Here is a 20,478-nt window from a genome sequence, read left to right on the forward strand (position 1 = left end):
AACATAGTTTACCGTTTTATATTCTCTGCTGCTTGAATTACGTCCAGCAAGAAGACAGACTTTGCCAAGAAAGGAGTAGTGCTTAAACTATAGTATTTTTAGGCATAAATACATGGGGGATTTGTTGTTGATGTTTGTTTTGTTTTCAAGCTGGTTGGTCTTTTTAAAACACTTTCCTGACTTAAGAAAACGTCTTGTGGAAATGAATTTTGATAGTTTTTAGGATCGTTTGCTCTTGGAACTTCTGCTCATATTGTTGCCCCCTTCAACAGGACAATCACTTCTGTCTCTTTTGAGACAGTCAGAGCCTTATATGTAAATTTATTTAAGATGAATACTTACTATTTGTCATTATTATAATAGCAAACAAAGATTACTATTGCACGAGAGGATAGCAGAACTCCCCTGCTGCAACCTTGCCTAATTAGGTGAAACTTGATCTAGCCTATCTTGTTCCTGTCACAACTGTGGCCTGTCTTGTTTCTTTAGAACATCTTATCACTGCTCGTCATTACTGCTTGAATTCATATGCCAGCAGACCAAAAATACTCCATTTAAGTAGTTTTTCACTGTAGTTGTGCACAGAAACTGTTCTTAGGTTTTAGCTCTGCACAATATTCTTATATTCACTGCTATTTACAGCTGTTCACATGAAGAATATTTTAAGGATGGTTCTTCAGAACATTATAAAAACATCAAAAGAGAAATCTTGGCTACCAGAAAAGACTGGACTTAACTCTAAAAACTGGACAAAGGACAGAATTATAAAAAAGAAGGTGGGATTATATTGCTTTTTGTTTATTTGCTGTAAAATTAAGTATTTTGGGATTTCTTTTTGTAAAACCGAACAGTGTATCTTTACAATGGGTTAGAGTGTGCGTACGTGGGATTTTTACTTGAAGATCAGAGATTATTGCCTTATATGGTTTTCTTCTCTATATGAAATGTCTGAAATTTTTACTTTTCTTGAATAAGTTTTGATTATTTTTTAATTATTATTAATGCTTTTTGATCCAGTCAAAGTGGAGAACTGAGAGTAAAACAGAACAGCTTTTTATTTTAAAATGTATTTTTCAGATTTTAAAAGCAAAGAAATGCACTGGAAAGTGGTTTGTTTTTTTTTTTTTCTTTTATGTGCAGTTTCCACTCTGATGGAAGGAAAGCTGCAGGCTGCCTGTTTAATCCCGAAGAATGCATTCACTTTTCGCTTCTTATATTTTTGCCACTGCATCTAAGATTGAATGGTTGGTATTCCCTGAAAGCAATGCCCTAAGTAATCAGTATTTTGTTAATACTTTCTGCTCAGTGTGAGAAAGCAGTGGCAGTCCCTTCTTTCACTCTATTGAAAATAAAAGGAAAAAGTAGTTCTGATTATAGTTGCAGCTTTATGTACAGGTGTGTGTCTGTAGATTTCATAAAAGTTGTTCCTTGTTTGTAAAAAAAAAAAAAAAAAAGTGATGTTCAGTGCTGCAAATTGGCTTTATAAATGGACAAAAAGCACGATGTCTTTCATAAAAATACTATGTTAGTTTGTTCTTATTCTGTGGTTTTGCGGTTTTTGTGTTGTTTTTTGTGTTTTGTTTTGAAAAGTTGTAAATGAAAAGACACAAATGTTTGTCTTTGTATCCTATACTTCTTTTGATGAGATTATTTTCAGCACAGTAGGTAGGTCAGGCTTTTCTGGAATTCAGTGGATATTGGATGACTTTGCTGTAGCTTGTTGACAAGGTCGAACACAAGACTGTAGAAACATCAGCACCTCCCTTTCCTTGGCCTTGGCCAAAATAGTTTTAATAATATGAGAACACTCAGTTCTGTGATACAAATTCTGTGGGACACACTTGTTGTATGTGGATTTTGAAGATTTAAGTTGTCTTTCAGGAAAATTAACCTCAAACCTCATGATTGCCTTGTGTTGTCAGAATGAGCTTTCTTTCAAAGTAAATTACAGCATTGCTAATACCAATATGCAAAAACCTAGAACAGGACTTCTCCCCATATTCCCCACCCAATAAAAGTCAAGTACTCAATTTTTTTTGTCTTTCTTACCTGGCATCTGGTTCTTGAGTCTTTGGGGTGGTTGTCCTGTTTTGTAAGGTTTTGGGGTTTAGGTGGTTTTGTGTGTGGTGTGTGTGGTTTGGTTTGGTTTTGTTTTGTTTTCTTTAAACCTTTCCTTTTGGTGAATACATCTTTTTTCCCCCTGACTGGAAAGCTGAGATTCTTATGTAATAAAATGATCTCTGAAGCTGAGTCATCTTGGATTAATTTAGTTTTGTTTTTAATTTATTGCCAGTTCACCTGAGTTTACTGCAAATTTTACAGCACTACAGCTGTGTTATTCTTCAGCAAAGACATCTTCCGTAATGATTTGAAAGTAAAATATTTAGTAGTATTTTTTAAACATACTATTCATGTCCCGTCATCTGATGAAATGAAATGGGCAGTTAATATTTTAGGACTGTTGTTTCAAGCTTGTCATGCATTTGATGTGTGACATGCTGGTTACCTTGGCAGATAGGAAAGATTTAGACCTTTGAGCATTAGCACTAAGTTGTGTTTGTAATCTGGCATGATGAGATGTGGTTGTAGTGCCACAGTGATTCCTCCCTCCTTTTCTCTGGGGGCTATGGGGCCGCACCTGACCTTGAACTGGGTGGTCCCACTTAACTCTCTGAACCATGTGGTGTGGAGGACCCTGTGTTGGAGATGTGAAGAAGAGTAGAAATGTGGACATCATGTTTATATTTTATCAAATTAGAGCTGTCAGTTTGTGGACAACTGGACTTCAGGAAAGGTGGCTGCACCAATGTAGCTGTTATGATCTGGAGTCTTGCTGTCCCTCGAACTTCTGACTTCCCTTGAGTGTTGCTAGTGTTCCATCCATTTGCAAATACAGCTCTGCTGCAGTTTTCTAAAAAAGAGTTTGGCAAGAATCTATTGTTTAAGGAATTCTTGTGTTAATAGCCCTGAACAACTACTAAAATATTCAGTTACAGCAGGGGTATTTGCTAGTTTCTTAAATAAATTAGCAATTTCTTTTACTTTTTTTTATTTAATAATCAGCACAAAATCGACATGCCTGATGACTTTTATTGTTTTTTCAAGGTGCTTTAGATAAATCTCACTGAAATTAGGCAGGCAGTACTAGAGGAGGCTTATCCTAAAATTCACAGATTAAAAAACAGTATCCTTAATGAAGCCAGCAAGTATCAGAAAATCTCTTGGGACTTCTTCAGAGTTGCTTGATTTTGCAATAGTCCTATTACAAATCAGAGAATACCCATTTGCAAGATGAGAATACTTACTTCAGTGTATTGAGTTGTCATGAACCTTGTAAGGGGTTTAGGAAATCCAGCATCAACTGATAAGAGCAGAGAGTCTTTCAAGAAGAGTCTCCAACTTCCACCTCTTAATAATCGTGTATATCCTGAAAGATAGCATGTGGCCCACAGTCTTTTAAACAGTGGAACAAAACGAAATTTCTGAGCCGCCTTCTGGTAAGAATAAAAATCTCTCCATTTGTAATGTATGCTGCTAACAGAAATGTGCTCAGCAAGAACTTGACAGTGTACCTAGAATTACCCCTGTGTTCTGAAGTCTCTTACATGGTAACTAGCGTCTTGACAGTCCTTTGGTAGAATTATTTGCGTTAAGGAGCAGCAACAAGATCTCTTGCTGTTTCTCCAGATGTAGCAATTTAGGAATTAAGCCAACAGATAATATGATGCAGGGATGTTGAACTCATTCTGTAGCAAGTGCCAAATTACATTTTCCACTAGAAAACATCACAAGAGGCATGTTTTATAGATTTCTCTAACTTCAGGCTATGTTGCTTTAGCTAATGGTGTTAAATATTGCACTTGAACAGATTTCATTTTAAATGAATAGTTTTATTTCTGATGCAACCTCTTTTATTCTTAACTTGTCCCTTTTCAGCTATACATGTTTTCCCTTCTGTAGCCACAAGTTTACTGCCCATCTTTTAAACTAATTTATCCAAATCTCAGTTACTGCTTGCTTTCAGCAGGACAATCTGAATCTAAAAGAAGGCATTCCAATGTTGTGACAAAGAACAAACAGCTTCTATAAAGATAATGTCTGGAGAGCTGGCACTGGTTTAGTACCATGGATTGACTGCGACTTCTAATGTAACAAAGTATAGCCTAAAATCTGATATAGGGTTATAGTGTTTAAATGATTGTGTTGCTCTTCTGTCTTGGGCAGATGCTATAAACTTAACGTTTGTTAGGTCAGTTGTTTTTTTGGCCCTGTTCATATCTTCCTCCTCCCTGTAAAACACCCAAAGTCTGTGGGTTGCTTGTGTTTACACAAGCGAACTTTTAGTTGCTATTGTTTTCATTAGGTATTGTTTTCCTAGAGCTCTGGAAGTCTTTCAATTAACTACTACAATACCTTTCCTTTAATAATCTGTGGATCTATCTTGCTCAGTTGAATATATTTAAATATGTGATGATAGTTGCTGTTTCCTTCCTCTAGCAAAAATGTTGGCTTATTTCTCTGCCCTATTAAAAGCCTGCCACTGAAAGAGTAAGAGGCTTTTCCAGATCTACAGTTGATGCTGTGGCTTTTTATCTTTCAGTAACAAAGAGCAAGACAGTGTCATAAGTATCCCTTCAGCAAATAAATATCAAGTAGGTGTAGGCTTTTTAAATAATCTGAATCCTGTTGAACACCTGCTGTCACATATGAAAGGTAATTTACTGATGAGGACAAAGGCAACAGTCCTGGAACTCCTGAGAGGAAATGTCTGTGGTTTTTGTCATTCTTTAAGCCATTGCATACATTTAGGCCTTATAAAAATGTAGGAAAATCTTGTTTAAGGATTTCTTTTAGTGCTATGCTTCCGCGTTTCTGTAAGAGGAGTTGTATACTTTTTTAAATTAAATTGATTTTTGTGTTCTAGCAAAAGAAGTAATTTTATACCCCATCACTAAGTCTGTTGGTACAACTATTGTCTGACAAGACTTTTTTTTTTTTTTTTTTCCTCCTGGTTATGTTTTCTGTAGCCAGGTTGTCTTATGCAGAGCCTTATGAAGGTGGATCAATTTTTTTTTTTCTTTTAGTGACTGCAAAATGGTAAGTTAATGCAACTAGCATGCAAGCATATGCAAAAAAATGCTTTTGTGAGATAAGTGTAGTTAAAGTACATTTAAGCAAGCAACGTCAAATTTTCAGATTTGCTCAAAATTGCAAATATTATCTAAGAATAGTATTAGCTTGTTTGAATTTTTGAGTAACCTTATAAATGCTTAAGTTTATCGATAGTGAAATTTGTGAGTTTAGTGTTTGTTAGTAGCCCATAGCTCTGAATGCTATACATTTTTTAGTGTCTGAGACTTGCTCCCAATTTTGTGAATTCTTTTGCAGGCCATATGGAGGCAGCTGGCTTCAAATTCGGAAGTGTAGGAGGAAACATGTTCTTGGTTTCACAAGTCTGCATTTTGACAGAAAACTTTACTCATTTTTGTATTCTTTGCAAACTGAAGTCTGTTGGTTGCGCTACCTTTGTGAATCTTACTAATACAGTCAAAAGACATCGCTGGGCTTTAAATTTTGGCCTGAACTCGAAGGTTGTACAGCTTGGATGTGAGGAAATGAGTTCAGAAATATGAAAATTGAGCTTACCCCATATATGGGGAAAGGGAAAAGACGTTAAAGGAAAGAAATCTGATGAAAACCACGATAATGGGTAATAAATTTGCTGTATGTCTTAATGTTCTTACTTGAAATAAGACTCGTAAACATATTGCAAGAAATTCAACAGATCCATTTATTTAAAATGACAGCTTCATTCTGAAGGTAAATAATTATTGGAACAAAACATGTTGGTGAGTAACTTGCGTATTAGATGGTCTTTAGATGTTCCTTTTTAATATAGGGAAGTGAAATGGTTTAATCTTATAACTTTTTCTGGGGTTTACACATAATAATCAACATCAGAGATTTATTTGGGATTTTTTTTCTGAAATACTCGTGGCTTGAGTCAAGAATGTACCTTTAGATGGCTTTAAAACAGTTCTGTGGTTATAATTTCACAGTCTGATTTCTTTTAAAATGTAATTGCTTAAAGCTTCACCTAATTCAGTCTATGATCTTAAAAAGTGACAGTGTTCGTACTGCAAATAAAGTTAGAATTCTGATTTAGTGCTTGAAATACGCAGCTAGAGTTCCTACAGCTGTAGCTGATGCAAGATTTATGTAATGGCATGAATTCCAGGCAAGCAAACTTGCATGAGATAATTGATGGTTTGTAACTTTTTCCTCTGACCGTTCTACATGCAGAGTTGTGCATATTAGTATGTCTCCTCACCAAGGGCGTGATTCTTCTCTTCACATTTTGCTTGCATCTCCTTCTGTAATTTTTCTAGTAACTGAAACCTCAGTCTTAATCAAAGCTCATATTTGATTAATGGGGCTTTGACATCTCAGTAAGATATGGTTTTGGACATTTTGGTTAAAACTATTGGTTTAGCACCTTAAATATAGGAAGCTCCTGAGCCTCCCAAGTCAGGAAAATCAAGGATGAAAGTAATTAAAACTTCTTGGGAGATGTTGAGGTCTCTACTGTGCAAGAGATTTACTTTGAAGAACTCTTGTGTTTGCTGATTGTTCTCATCTTTGAGTTGTAGGCACCACTAAGTGTTCTGAAATGGCAAAGCATGAGATTGTGAATGGATGTTTTGGAACTCTTTATTAGGGGAAAATGCATGGTGAGAAGACAATGCCTTCCAATTCCCATGAAACAGAAGGAAGGAAGTTGGCATTTCTACCAGAAGTGTGTTTTGTACTTTGAGTTCATTGTGTGTCAGCCTTTAATAATAAACATTTCACGTATTTGAAATGTCTGATTACTCTCCTGCTGGAAGAGGAGTTTTTTTGTTGTTTCTTACCTTTGCATAATGGAATTTCTAGGTTGGCTTAAAAAAAAGGGGGCGGGGGAGGGGGGGTGGGGGCAAAAAGCGAGGGGAAAAATCTAATAAGCCTAAACAGCAGTGTGTGAATTTAGTAGCCATATTAAATATCCATATTAAATATCCAGTATATTCTTAACTCACAATCATATGCATGATAATTCTTACATTGGCAGAAGTTATTAACACAAAATAATATATTATCCACTATACCTTTACTGTCAGGTAGACGTTTGTATGTGTAGGTTTAGGTAATGAGATCAATGGATAGCACAAAGGGGAAAAATTAATGGTTTTCATTTTCTTGGAGTGTGGTGGTTTTTTTTTTTTCCTTAACCTTTTGTTCACTGCTTGAATGATCTTACTTCTGTCTTTCATAGATGTAATTTTTCTGAATGTTTTTATTGTTGTGGACATAAAATAGGTTATATACAGGAAAAGTAATGACCATCTGATCCTTTTTTGCCAGGTACTCTGGTTTTGAATGGAAACGTGGGGTTTAGTTAAACAGTTATATGTAAAGTAAAAAGCCAGCTGAGTAATTTCCCATCTTCATCCGCAGAAGTCACCATTTCTCTTTTTCTAGTTGAATAAATGACTATCACTATATGACAATAATCTTGGATTTGTTTTAAATTCTAATGTTTTAGCATGTCCTGAAATAGTACTTGTCTGATTGCTTTCTGATAGCTTAAATAATTCAATTTTCTGCAAGTAGGTTATCAGGAGATACATACTTATAAGGACTGTGTTGGTATTTACAATATTTATTGTGTCAGCTGTCTGAGTTAGTAAATTAACTTGGGCATAAGGTAATGGAGCTGTGAGTGTACAGTTTATTTCTTCTTAAGCACCAGTGTTTCAGGTCTTGGTAGCAAAAGATAATAGTTGATTAAGATGTATTTTTGTTTCCACAAAAATTGTTGTTAAAGAGGATCCAATTAAATGTAAAGCTGTTCTTTTTAATTCAGGATACTAGCAGAAGATCAAAAAAGTTTTATTTTTTCAGTAAGATTGTAGGAAAATGATGAGGAAAAGACTTCATTCAGCAGTTGGAGTTGTAGCTTTCTAGGCTATTTCTTAACTAAGAAACAACATGCTACATAGGCTGCCATCTTGTGTTTTCATGGTGGTGGTTTAGTTTTGTTCCAATCATAAGTAATTGCATTATGCTAGGGGAGTGCAACTGAAGTTGCAAAACATGAGTAGGGAAGGCAAGGTGATTTCTAGAACAGCCTGAACAAGCTTGTATAGAACAAAGGGCATCCGACTCGTATAAAAGATCATTTGTTTCTATATAGTAGCCTGTAAGGCATGTAGTTGTGGCCTTGTGGGATCTCTGCTGTGGTAGACAGGTTATGAATAGTTCCCTGTTGTACAGCTCTTCAAGTTTTAGTTTGGGATGAAATAAGAGATGAACTGGACAGGTAAAGTAGACAAAACAATGTTTATCAGCCTGATTGGCAGCACTTTTCAGCATATTGATAGCTTACTTGTGTCTAATATGTTTTGGAGCCAGAACAGGAAAGGAGAGTTTTTAAGGAAAATAATGAGGTTGCTTTGCAGATGCGTATAAGGCATGATGAACAACACAGAAGAAAGCATAAAAACACCTGTTTAGCACATGGAGAGTAGAAACTGGTGTAAAGGACCAGTTCGGCATCAATTTCTTGCTATGGAGTGAAAAAATCAAAGTGAAGAAGATTCCCCATCACAATGGGGAAGTGAAGACCAATAAATTGTGCTTGTCAGGACTCATACAGAAAGTTAACATGGTCAAAGGCATAGGCGTGAAGAACGACTTTTGCTGTGATGGGCTTCGTGATTAAAAAAGGCACACTGCTGAGAAATTGGGGAAACTGATAGGCAAGTTTCCAAACTCTGAGAGCATTAGCTGGATCAGTTGATGGAAAAAAAACCCCAACAATCTGTCTTACATATTGTACAGGAAAACTAGAGATAGATCTGAGACACAAGACTGAGAAAATGATTGGTGTCAACGATGCCTGTATTACAGCTCACAATAATAGGTACCTGAGTGTTATGATGCATATGAAATCTAGGAATTCATTGGAGAAACATGGCTAAGGACTTAGTTACAGCCGCATGGAACTTGAATTAATAGCTAGGCATTCACAAGAGATGATTGAAGATTGTCAACATTTCAGCTTCCTTTGCAAGAGATCTGGTCTAGAAAGATAAAACTGTCACCTCTATGGACAATGCCTATTTTTGTAGGTGATGTTATCCATCTGTAAGAAGAGATGAGATAATGAGGATAAAGATCTTGTAGATTTATCCCTCTTCTATGTCCTTGAGAAGCTGCAGGGATGATTAAATGTGTCCATTAAATACCACAGGATGCATGGTTGGAAGAGGAGAATTGGGATGGGAATGGAGAAAGGGGAGACAACATACTAAGAGGAACACGTACAACTATTTAACAAGCATCTATTGGGCATATGTTTGGGTAGAGTACTCATTCTGAGGGTCTCCTAGGAGGAAGTCATCTGTAAGCTGAGAAATGAGTGAGATGACAGAGTAGTTTTGAATGCAGGTTGTGACGTTTGATGTAGCTTATCTGGCATGGAAAAAGACCTGAACTGTGAAGGGATATACTAGAGTTTGCGAGGAGGTTTAAAAAAAACAAAACCCAAAACCAACAAAACCACACACACAACAAAACAAACATATTAAAGAGAGATGAGAATTCATGAAAGTTGGAATAAAGCCATTGGTTTGCTAGCAAGAGCAGTAGAGGAGAGTAACAGACAGGTGACATCCGTGTGTGTGTTGAGAAAGAGGTAAGTGTAAGATATGGAGCTTGGTGTTCATTGTGGAAAAAATACATGATCTAGAAGCCCTCACGTGAGTTGCTCATGAGTGTTAAGTTGATCCTGTTGTGTGACATTGTGTCTAAGTAATGATCAAATTGAGAGATTATTAAAGAAATGCTACAGTGGTTATGATCTCATTTTACAAGATGGGTTTTATACAGTTGTTCCTGTTTAGGAGTCCATTTAAAATGAGAAATCAAAGGTTATATCAGTTCTTCTGTGTCCTAATCTTTTGGCTAAGAATGTTTTTTCATAAAGCTAATTTACTTCAGTGGGTGTACTGTGTATTTCATGTGTATGCTTCACTCGATTCTTCAGCAAATTTTCAGGCTCCATCAATGCTTCTGTGTATTTTATCACTATGAAATACCTCTGATTCTTATTCCATCCCTACCACAAATAGGGACAGCTATGACACTGACTTGAAAATCTAATTAATATTGCAATATATTAGTAATGCTCAATATTTTGAGTCTTCTTGCATATATTTCAGGACATTTGTTTTACAGTATGGTGTTTCAGTTCCTGTGGTATTACTCAGACAACCTAAATAAATGCTTACTTAACCAGGTTCGCTTAAGGAGTAGTATGACAATAGTTGGCTACAGCACCTTAGCTCCTCATTAATGAGACACCTTTTCCTGGGCTGTCTAGCAGAGGATATTGTGAGTGACACCCAGCTTTGGAGAGGACAATACTGGTGTGCTCTAAGCTAAGAGAAGAAAGTGGTGTGCTTTTTGGCCTGGTCTCGGAAATGAGACTGTGAGTTTATATAGTGGTGGAGGTCTGAATTTATGGAGTATTGACTGAGATACATAGGATAACTCTCACCTGCAAGGCTTTTCTTTCTTTTCCAGCCTGTCTGCAGATGCAGATAGATAATCTTGAATACATGAACCAAGTTTTCTGGGCCTGTGTTACCTTTACAGCAATAAAAAGTTGGAACTTGGAAACGGTGTAGAACCACGTGATGTTAAAGCCATTCTATTTATCCTTTCATAACAAGGTAGCAGGTATTTCGGGCAAATGGTAAAGAGGCAGCATGCATCATAACATGACTTCAGTAAAGGCAGGGTCTCTTGGTAATCTCAAAGTTTGGGAAACTTGCATTTTATTTTGACATTACTATCGAGTGTTATGGGGAAACTAGAATACTGGCATTAATAACTCTGTCAAACTGGTATTGTTTAACTTAACTTACTTAATTTACTTGTATATTCTTTAAATGTAACTGCAGAGGAAAAAAAAAAGAGGCGGGGAGAAAGTTTGCTGTCACCCCTGTGGCTCAAAGAACTTGTGCATTTAAATAGTGGCAAGTAAAACTTTGACTAGACTTTAAGAACCTTTTCCTTGCAATAGGAACCCTGGGTTTCTGGGGTGGATTGTTCAGGGAAATGGTGGAATTTCCATCATGAAAGGCTTTCCAGAACAGGTTAGACAAGCATCTCTGCAGAATAATGTATGTATAGTTGATCCTGCCTGAGGCCAAGAGGCTACATTAGATGACCTCTTAAGGTTTCTTCTAAGCCTGTTGTTTTATGTTAGTATATGACTCTCTCTTCTTAAATATGAGGTCAAATTCCACTACTAGATTCTACAGCAGGTATTTATTCTGTGAAAGATTCCCCAGCCGCTGAATATTGAGACTATATCTGAATCTTCTACGGGGAAGATAACATTGTGAGCTATTTACAGTAGGTAGTTACTGGCACTCTCATTGTTACCTGTGGCTGCGTCCTAGAGCTTCCTCCTAGCTCATACTATAGCTTTTACTATGGCTTCCTTTAATGCTGCTACTGGAGAAACTCAGGGTGAATTCTAGTATATTTACAGCCCTGAATGACTGCTGCTGGTGTTGAAGTGTAGTTATTTGAAAACTTCAGGATACAGCATACAAACTTGGCAGGCTGAAGGAGAGTAGGAACAGGGATTAAAATAGCCTGGAGGACTGACAAGGAGACTGAGAGCTTGAAGCCTGGGCTTTCTTGGAATTTGTCCTGTGCCTACTTCTGAAGTAGGTAGACTGCTCTTGCTCAGTATCTAGCTGTTGTTAATGCAAATCTCCAGTTTGGTACAGGTATGTGTCCCACAGATGAAAGTATTATGAATGTTTTTAAGAATTGCCTATGCAAATTGAAGCACAACTCTGTTTAAGTGGAGAGTGCTCATTTATTGAAGAGTTTTTAATTAAGTTTCATCTTTGTGGTTCAATATGTGATGCCATGTGTTATTTACTGGAAAGATCTGAAAGAACTTTCTTTTCAGACAAATTTACTAATTTTGTCTCATTCTTTAGGGACATCTGTTACTCTGGTATCTTTGTCTTTAAGCATCATATTATCTCTGTTCCATCCCTGTGAGTTTACAGAACAGTATTGTGACTACAGATGGGAAATGAAGGTGCAGAGAGAATGGTTAAAAGTATCTGTAGTGATATTGTAGTGATAGGACGAGGGGTAGTGGTTGGAAGCTGGGAGAGGGCAGGTTTAGACTAAATGTATGAAAGATGTTCTTCACCCTGGGTGTGATGAGACACTGAAACAGGTTGCCTAAGGAGTTGTTGATGCTCCATCTTGAAATGTTCAAGACCAAATTGGATGGAGCCTTGAGCAACCTGGTTTAGTGGGAGGTGTCCCTGCCATGGCAGGGGGGTTGGAACTAGATGATCTTTGAGGTCCCTTCCAACCCAAACCATTCTGTGATTCTATGGTCTGTTTAATGTTAAGCACAAGCTTCGGGTCAGGTATCTTTGAGAGGATTTAGTGTAACACAGGAATGCTTGTCTTTGAATACAACCTTTATTGGTCCTCAGCCAGCCTCAGGAAAAAATGAATCACTTCAGCATCATTGTGTTAGGACTTTGTTTCTTGGTAGAATGTTTTTTATCTTTTCCTTCTTACAAGCCCCTCAGCTGTTAACTATGTGCTTCCAGCTTTTGCAGTAAATTACATCAGGGCCTACAGAACAAATCCATTGAAAATACTGCATAAGGCGGAGGCCCTTAATAGGGGGAATGTAGCAAATGAACATATTATATTACGATATCATCATCATTAATATATGCACCAAGGGGGTGAAGTGGGTTAAGTTAATGTGCACAGGTTTTGAGTGTTTAACTTTGCAGCAAGTTACACCTGCGAACATGAAGAGGGGTGGGAGTATCTCTGCAGAGATGTATTGGTGCACACATTTATTTAAATTTGGAGCAAGGAATTGGAACAGAAATTTACATCAACCCAGATTAGTAGTAAGTAGCTCTTAGTGTTAGGCTTTTTCCTTTATAGAGTTCATCCCACTTTTTCTTCTTTCTGTTTTCCTTGATGTCAAGTAATCTTGAATTTTATTGGAGGGGAGTGTGGGGAAGAAAAGCTATTTTCTGGTTTGTGGCTACTTTCCAACTGGAATAGCTGGGAGCAGTTACTAGCGGAATAGTAGCCTTTGATGTTGTAACTTTGAGTGAAGAGAGCACACATAGTACCACTGTGGGAAGGTTGCGTGTACAGTCCAATCAACACAGCAAGCTCAGGGTGGTGGGGCTGAAGTAGTACAGAAGGAACTGACTTCTCAGTTTTTTAGCTCTAGCAAGTATACTAAGCAAATACAATCCCTTGAAAAATGTGACTTTTTTTCCTTTTTTTTTTTTTTTGACTCCGAGGCTTATCATAACTGAAGGCTTACAATTCAACCAAATGCAACTGTATCTCCAGACAAATTGCAGAAGTGAGGTCCATCATGATAGTGGTTGCCCACCTGTGAAGCTTCAGGTTACTTTGCCAAAGTGTGTATTTATTCGCAACATTTAAATGCTGTGATTTCAAGCATCTAACATAGGCAAAACTTACTGCTTCTCTCCCAGTCTTATATTCAGACACAACTAAACCATTTCAACTGAAGCTTTTAAAAGAATGGTCAATTCAATGCGCTGTCAAAAAAATTCAACACAAAGCAGTAAAGCTTTGGCAAAGTTACAAGAAACTGAAAACTACTTTGATGGATCATTGTAACCAGCCATAAGCCTACATTTCTATTTACAGGGGATTTATAAATCTTACCTGTAATCTTATTCTTGTAATTTTTAAAAAATATTCTCCTACTTTTCTTTTTTCTTTCAGATGATATTAACTGTGTTTCTGAGCAACAATGAACAGATTCTGACAGAAGTTCCAATTACACCAGAAACAACCTGTCGCGATGTAGTCGAATTCTGCAAAGAGCCGGGAGAAGGAAGCTGCCATCTGGCTGAAGTATGGCGTGGAAATGGTAAGCAGAATGTTCAGTGGAAATTGATTTAAATATATGTACCAGTTATAAAAAAGGTAAGACTGACTCTTCAATATTGATTTCAAATTGTACTTTGGTTTTTTTTCTAGCAGACTTTGATGCAAAGCCCAGTAATTCAATATCTCTAGAGATTAATGCAATTCTTGACTTTGTCTTTTTCTTCTCTGTTTTCTTCCTCAGCATGGAGTATTTGATAAAATGCATGTGTAAGATATGTTAGCATTCTGTATTTGTTTTTCAAATTCCATAAAGTATTTGGTATCCCCATCTTGAAAGAAAAAAAATAAGGGGGTATCTTCACTTCTGGAAGCCATTTATTTCAAATAGACATGCAGCATACATAGGATGGAGGGTATTTAAATGACAATATGGAATCTCAGTGATCTTCTCTTCTAGCCAGTGGGTGCAGATCACCACCTGCATCTTTTCAGTCCTATTTCCTCACTATTAGGCGTGTGAACGCAACCTAAAATTAAGAATGTGTATAGATTTTTTTTTTCTTTGTCATGAATAGCAGATGTTCTGCAGACAGAATTGTGCCAGAATTGGACATAGCATCTCCAGCTTCTTCGTGAACATTTCCTCTCAAAGATCTGACAACCTCTGTTGGGGCAGATAGTGCTGCCTGTATTCTATTTGTGTTGCAATTGTAATTTCACAGAATAATAGGATGGGCAGTGTCAAAACAGCCCTATTATGGATTCCGTTTCTAGATGGATTCTTGCAATCATGTGCAGTACAAGCCTCCAGGTTATAGTTTATCAATATATAGATGTGAGTAGAATCAGTGGATGGGTAAGGATAATAGGCAGGTTCTTATTTCTCAGTTGCTAAGGTCAGCTCTATTTAAGCTGTTTGTCATCTGTTTTGTATAAAGACTGATGAGGTCATAACTTGATACTGAATTCTTAAATTTTTAATTGAGGGAGTTTATTTTGGTCAGGGCCTTTTTGTCAAACAGACAGTACAGGCATTATTCAGATGTCTTTGGAGCTTTTAAGTATCAGCAATCTAGAATATTTTCCTCCTGGGAAAACTATTCCTTCTCTTTTCTAAACCGTTCTAAGACTTTGGGAAGGGAAAAGGTGCCATTTTGTAACTGGATGGGAACTCATGGAGTTTTGGCAAGAGTGAGAAGGGGAGAGGTTAATCATGTCTGCAGTTCTAGGAGTACAAATTCAGTTCATACTTAATTAGAAAACTGTCTTTAAGGATAAAACTTAAAGGAGGGTTAAAACTTTTTCGATTTGGGAGTTTAGATTACAGAGAGTCTACAGTGCCAAGTGCATCATGTATTTCTAAAACGGGTCTGCAGACTGCAGTGCTCAAATATCACTAATAGCTTCCAGTCACTTGTTTGTGAAAGTGTAACATAGATGGTATTATTTGTTCTTCTGCTTTCACAATACTTTGAGGGTGTACTTCTTAAAATGCAGAGAATGTTGTCATCTAGTTTTAAAGGGTGACTGGAAACTGGAAAGAAAAGTGATCCACAACATCTTTCTGGGACCTTGCAACCCTGACAAGTGCAGGCACATGTTTTCTATAACAACTTCCAGGATTGAGAAAACATTTTATTTGTGGATGTAATACCTTATTTCTCAAACTGTTAGATATCTAAAGTTAAAAGTTTCTATAAAGTGGGAAATGAAAGTTATCCAGGAAGTTGTGATGGAGAGACTAAGACCAAATTTTAGGTGTCTACCCTGTTGAATTAGGTGTCTTTGGTCCTATTATAGTGAACGGAGATCTAGATATTATGGTATGTAGAACATGGAGATCACTGATTTCAGCTAGTTACCTATTTGATCTTGAGCACTGGAGCTCACCAGGTATGTAGACATCTACATACAGACACCTAAGTTCAGGAGCAGGGTCCTGCCCAGAGCTTCTAGCTGTTGAATAGGTCTGTCCAAATTTTCAAAACGTGCTTGTGGCTCCAAGCTTCTTCTAAAAACTCACATGAAGGTGCTTTTACAAGTCTAGCTTCACTTGCTAAGTACCCAAAGTATAGCTTTATTCCATTGAAAGTGTGGAACAGAAAAGACTAGAGAGAATGAAAAAAACCCCAAAACCCCCCAAAAAAGCCCTCACATATGTTTCTGGATCTCTCAAACAGGCCTGGACACTGGTTTTACGTCTCTCTGACAGGAATTTCAGCACAAGCATTTTGTTTGTTGTTCTTAAATGTAGGATACTCTTAAAAATCTGTGTGTTGATGGCCTCAACTTCTTGCCCTGAAGTCTGTGGTACATAAATTTGTCAGTGAAACAACCTGATTTTTTTTTTTTTTTTTTAGTAGGGCATAAATATGTTATTTTTTCCTTCAGCTGCTCCCGAGAGCTAAACTGAACTCTTTACCCTGAAGTTTTTAAAAATAATTTTGCCTGGAGCGGAGTTCCAATGTAGAAAACAAGTCTAAACAGTTAAATGTGACAGTTACAACAACCACCAACTTAACTATGGTTCTGAGTGGGAAGTGTGAAGCAATTTGCAGCGGAACTGTGGCATACTGTACAAGTGGAAGAGGTGGTGGGTTTTTTTATTTCCTCTATTACACTGCTCTGACCCCTCAGCCCTTGTCTTCAAGAGAGGTCTACAAATATTCTTTCAGGGGACACTTTGGAAAGTAAAATTCAAACTAGAAGTTAATACAGAAAATCATGGTTTGAATAAACACCTTGGGTTTTGTCACACACCACAGGTGGTCTGTTTTCTCAGCAGTCTCTCTGTGCTGCGCAGATGACAAGTCACAGCTCTCTGTAAGAGACTGAGTGTAACTCCTCCATTCTACAGGTAGCCAGAGCCTATTTTAGGTGGCCCAACTGAATAGTACCTGTCTATTCAAATTCAAAGCAATGGGACTTGTAGATTGTAGTTTTATTAACAGGTACAAAAACCAGTTTGTGTGCCCAGAAGCTTGTCCGTTTCCTAAACTGTATCCATCTAACAAAATAACTGTCTCAATAATCTTCCTTTTCTAAATGTGTATGTACAAATAAATAGGAAACGCTTTATTTTTAGAGGATGACAGAGATCATTTGTCTTCCAGAAAAAACGTTATTGAAAACAAAGCACGTTTGGCTCCAAAAATTATGTAAGACTTCTAGAGTTCAGAGGAGGATTACAATAGCTTAGCTGTTGGAAAACATATTTGTTTGTTTATTATGTTAGCCTTTCTCTGCTTGCTTTTCCATGGCAAAGAAATGGTTGAGGAGCTTCCCAAGAGTTGTAAAATAGTTTAGGTATTGTTTGTATTGGAGTTAAGAAACTGATTCTTCAGAGCTGCATGGCATAACCATTCAGTTTATTCATAGTTGACTTTCGTATTTCATTCTCTCTTCCCCCTCCTTTCCAGTTTCTTGAGATGAGTAATAGTTGAAAAAGTCAATAGCATTCATGCCTGATCTATCACTGTGTTTTGTACCACCTTGTGCTTTGTCAGTTTGAAGCTTCCTCTTTTTGCACAGATTTCTCATGCTGTAACAGGAGAAAAAATAACAAAGAATATTCTTCCTCATTCCCCAGCTATTGCAAATAGCAGTTGGGAAGGAGGTCAAAAGACAGGTGCGATGCCAGGAACTTGTAGTACGTTTCAAGAGGGAAGGGATTTCAACCTTTAAATCCACCCAATATTCACTTCATTTGCATCTGGAATGCCCTTCAGCAACTGGTATTAATTGGTCTTCCTGGATTTGGTGGTAACATAGAGGCAAGTGACTGTGAAAGAAGTAGTTGTTTACTACAAGTGTACTTCTGCAAACCTGAGGGTGGAAAGACATGTTCCTCCTCTTGCAGGGTAATCGCCCACTATGGAGATAATCTGTTACTTTATATTCTGATTTAATATATAGCAGGCATAAATGTTGTTATTACAAACAGCAGGGTATGTGTAATCAGGATAAAACCAGATTCTGAAGTCTGAAACTTAGTTTCTTCTAAATAGTGGATATATAGTTCCAACAGAAAGATTCTTCTCCATTCTCATGTAAGTCATTGATGTAGTATCTGTGTTTTGGTCTTTCAGGGTGTTTCAGTCATTCCAAAATACTTAAAACTAGCCCATCCTCAAAAGTTTTGCTTAAAAGGAAAGGAGTCAAGCTCAGTTCTCAAAAGTCTTGCAGAATTTTCATGCAACTTAAAATCTAAGGCACTTTTTGCAAATGATGATGGATATATGCATATATTACTGTTTTCAACTTAGTTATTCATGAAAACAAACATCTAGATAATTTTTTAGTGTGTTGTTAAAGTATAGAGATCCAACCTGTTTATTATTACACCCATTCTCCTAGTTCATATTTTCTTCATTCTCTTCTATTTAAACTAAACTAAAATTAAAGTTTGAAATAGTCTTGTGAAAACAATTATTGACAAGTATGTCTGAAGCTGTAACAACTGGGAAAAGTTTGGCTGCAGGTTGTTTGTTTGGTTTGGTTTTGATTCTTGAACAAGTATGTCCAGAAAATACTGCTTTGTGCTATCTTAACATACTGCAAGATTGTGCTCGCTTCCTGCAGTTTTTCTGGGTTTAAAGGGTTTAAATTGAAGGAAGGAATGGGGACTTCAATTCTCATTGTGTCTTGTGTCAAGTGTTAATGTCCATTTCTTCTTCCTTTGCCTTTTCTGAATCTGTTTCAGGTAGCCAAGTTGCACAGAATGACTAGTACTTCTTAATTTTTCTTTTCTCTGTTTTGGCGATGGTGATGTTGCTGTTGTTATTTTAACCTGTTTTCTGTCTAATTTAGGGCAAGGTTTTTTTCTGGAACAATTGCAAAAGTGGTAGAAAACGTCTTTCCCATTTCTCTCCATGGTCATGTCTGAAAAATATTAGCCTTGATTCTTCAAGGTACATTATGTAAATGAAACCTTTTATTTTTAATAGCTCCTAGGATCAGGGCCTTACTTTTTAATGGGAGACCAGCCTAACTGAGAGTGATGCTGCAGCCACTCCTCACCATTCCGGAGTTAGCCCAACCCTGTTCAGACATCTGCTTTCTTGGTACTTTGTTATCAAGCTTCAATTCTTGCTAGGTTTACCTAGCAATTCTTATATTTGGGAAAAATTCCTAAAGATCCTTATCTTTTGTGTCCTAAAGTCTCTGAACTAAACCATTTAAATATTTCTACACTTTGTGACCTTTAGAAGACTCGTACTGTAATTTTAGTTCATATGCTTCAAAGCATTTGAAATATTACCTTACTTTAGGAGTTGAAAAACCTGAAAATCATGTTTTTAAAATTCGTTTTCAAGAACTGAGTTGTAATCAGCCACTGACCTTATTCTTGTGTGCATAAATACTATTGACAATGGAGTCCACTTGAGTGAGGAACAAGAAAAAGAGAAGCAAAGCATCTATTTTTTTAAAATCAGGTGTTGTGATTTTTTGGAGGTGGGGTGTTTTTAGGAAGATAGTTAACTAGTCAGCTGAAGAATATAATTAACTTGTGGTTTAAATGACCCTTCCCTAGTGAAAGCAGGTATAAAGGTATATTTGTGATGTGGTTTTTCCCAGGCTTTCCCCAAGATATCTGTTACATCTTTGAATCATTTTGTCTTCTCATGTCAGATGGGTTCAGTATGAAATGGATAACAAATTGTTAGCAGTGCTCTGCCTAGTAGGAGATACTGTGTTTTGGGTTTTGAGGGCAGAGAGCATTTTGCTTTTAACAAACTCCACCTTTTGGTTTCCATCCAAGCCTGATTTTGTGTAGTAATATTGGTTTGACATAGTGCTGTATGTAGGAAATGTAATTAAATCTTTCAACATAATTTTATTCCGATTAGAATGTATTTTATAATACTATGCTTAGTATTAGATCTTTAAAGGGAGTTTTTATTACCTTAATGAAAACATTTAAAAATAAATGAAGGTATAATTATGGAACAGCGAAAACTTTGCTTTTGAGATGTATTTTCATTTTGAAATACTAAATATATAGTGTGCAGCCTCTTAGCAATAATATATTAATCATTTTGGAAGAAATAAGTACACTGTGAGAATGTTTGACATTTCTTTGGGGGAAAACAAAGACACTGACTGCTGCATAGAACTTAGCCTTTCTTTGTTCAAAGATTTGCTAGTAATTCCACATATACTAGAAGTTAGTGTCTGGCATAGTGTATTGGAGTGGGAGCACCTGCTCAAGTCTTAGAAGTTGAAACGTAAATGTGATAAGGCTTTTAGTCTGAGTGGAAACCCAGGGGTTCAAATGGAATGAACGATTTTAATAATAGAACAGAATACTCATCTGGTGGTGATGGTAAGCAAAGGTGCAAAGATCAGGATAGTGAAAAAGGTTGTGATGAAGAATTCTTAAATCAGGTTTCTAAACTGATACTTTTTGTATGTTTTTGCAAGCTGGTTATGTACTGCTGTTAAGCAGTGAACTGTGTTATAGTAACAGGCTAGTTTTTAATACAGTAC

At 36.7% G+C, this 20,478-nt stretch overlaps 1 protein-coding gene across 2 annotated transcripts in view; it reads left to right on the forward strand.

Moving 5' to 3' along the window:
• The first annotated feature begins 650 nt into the window (after positions 1 to 650).
• Positions 651 to 20,478, forward strand: part of PPP1R13B (protein phosphatase 1 regulatory subunit 13B) — a 61,070-nt gene continuing 41,242 nt past the window's right edge. Inside the window, exons 1-2 of one of the 2 annotated variants that reach the window (XM_086463363.1) lie at positions 651 to 776; positions 13,882 to 14,029. In XM_086463363.1, the coding sequence (XP_086319489.1) occupies positions 651 to 776; positions 13,882 to 14,029 (274 nt within the window). Of the gene's footprint in view, positions 777 to 13,881; positions 14,030 to 20,478 lie in introns of those variants that run through there. The other variant, XM_086463366.1, reaches the window with a different exon arrangement.

The sequence above is a fragment of the Leptosomus discolor genome, chromosome 3 (assembly GCF_034619465.1).
Source record: "Leptosomus discolor isolate bLepDis1 chromosome 3, bLepDis1.hap2, whole genome shotgun sequence".
In the NCBI taxonomy this organism is placed as follows: Eukaryota; Metazoa; Chordata; class Aves; order Leptosomiformes; family Leptosomidae; genus Leptosomus; species Leptosomus discolor.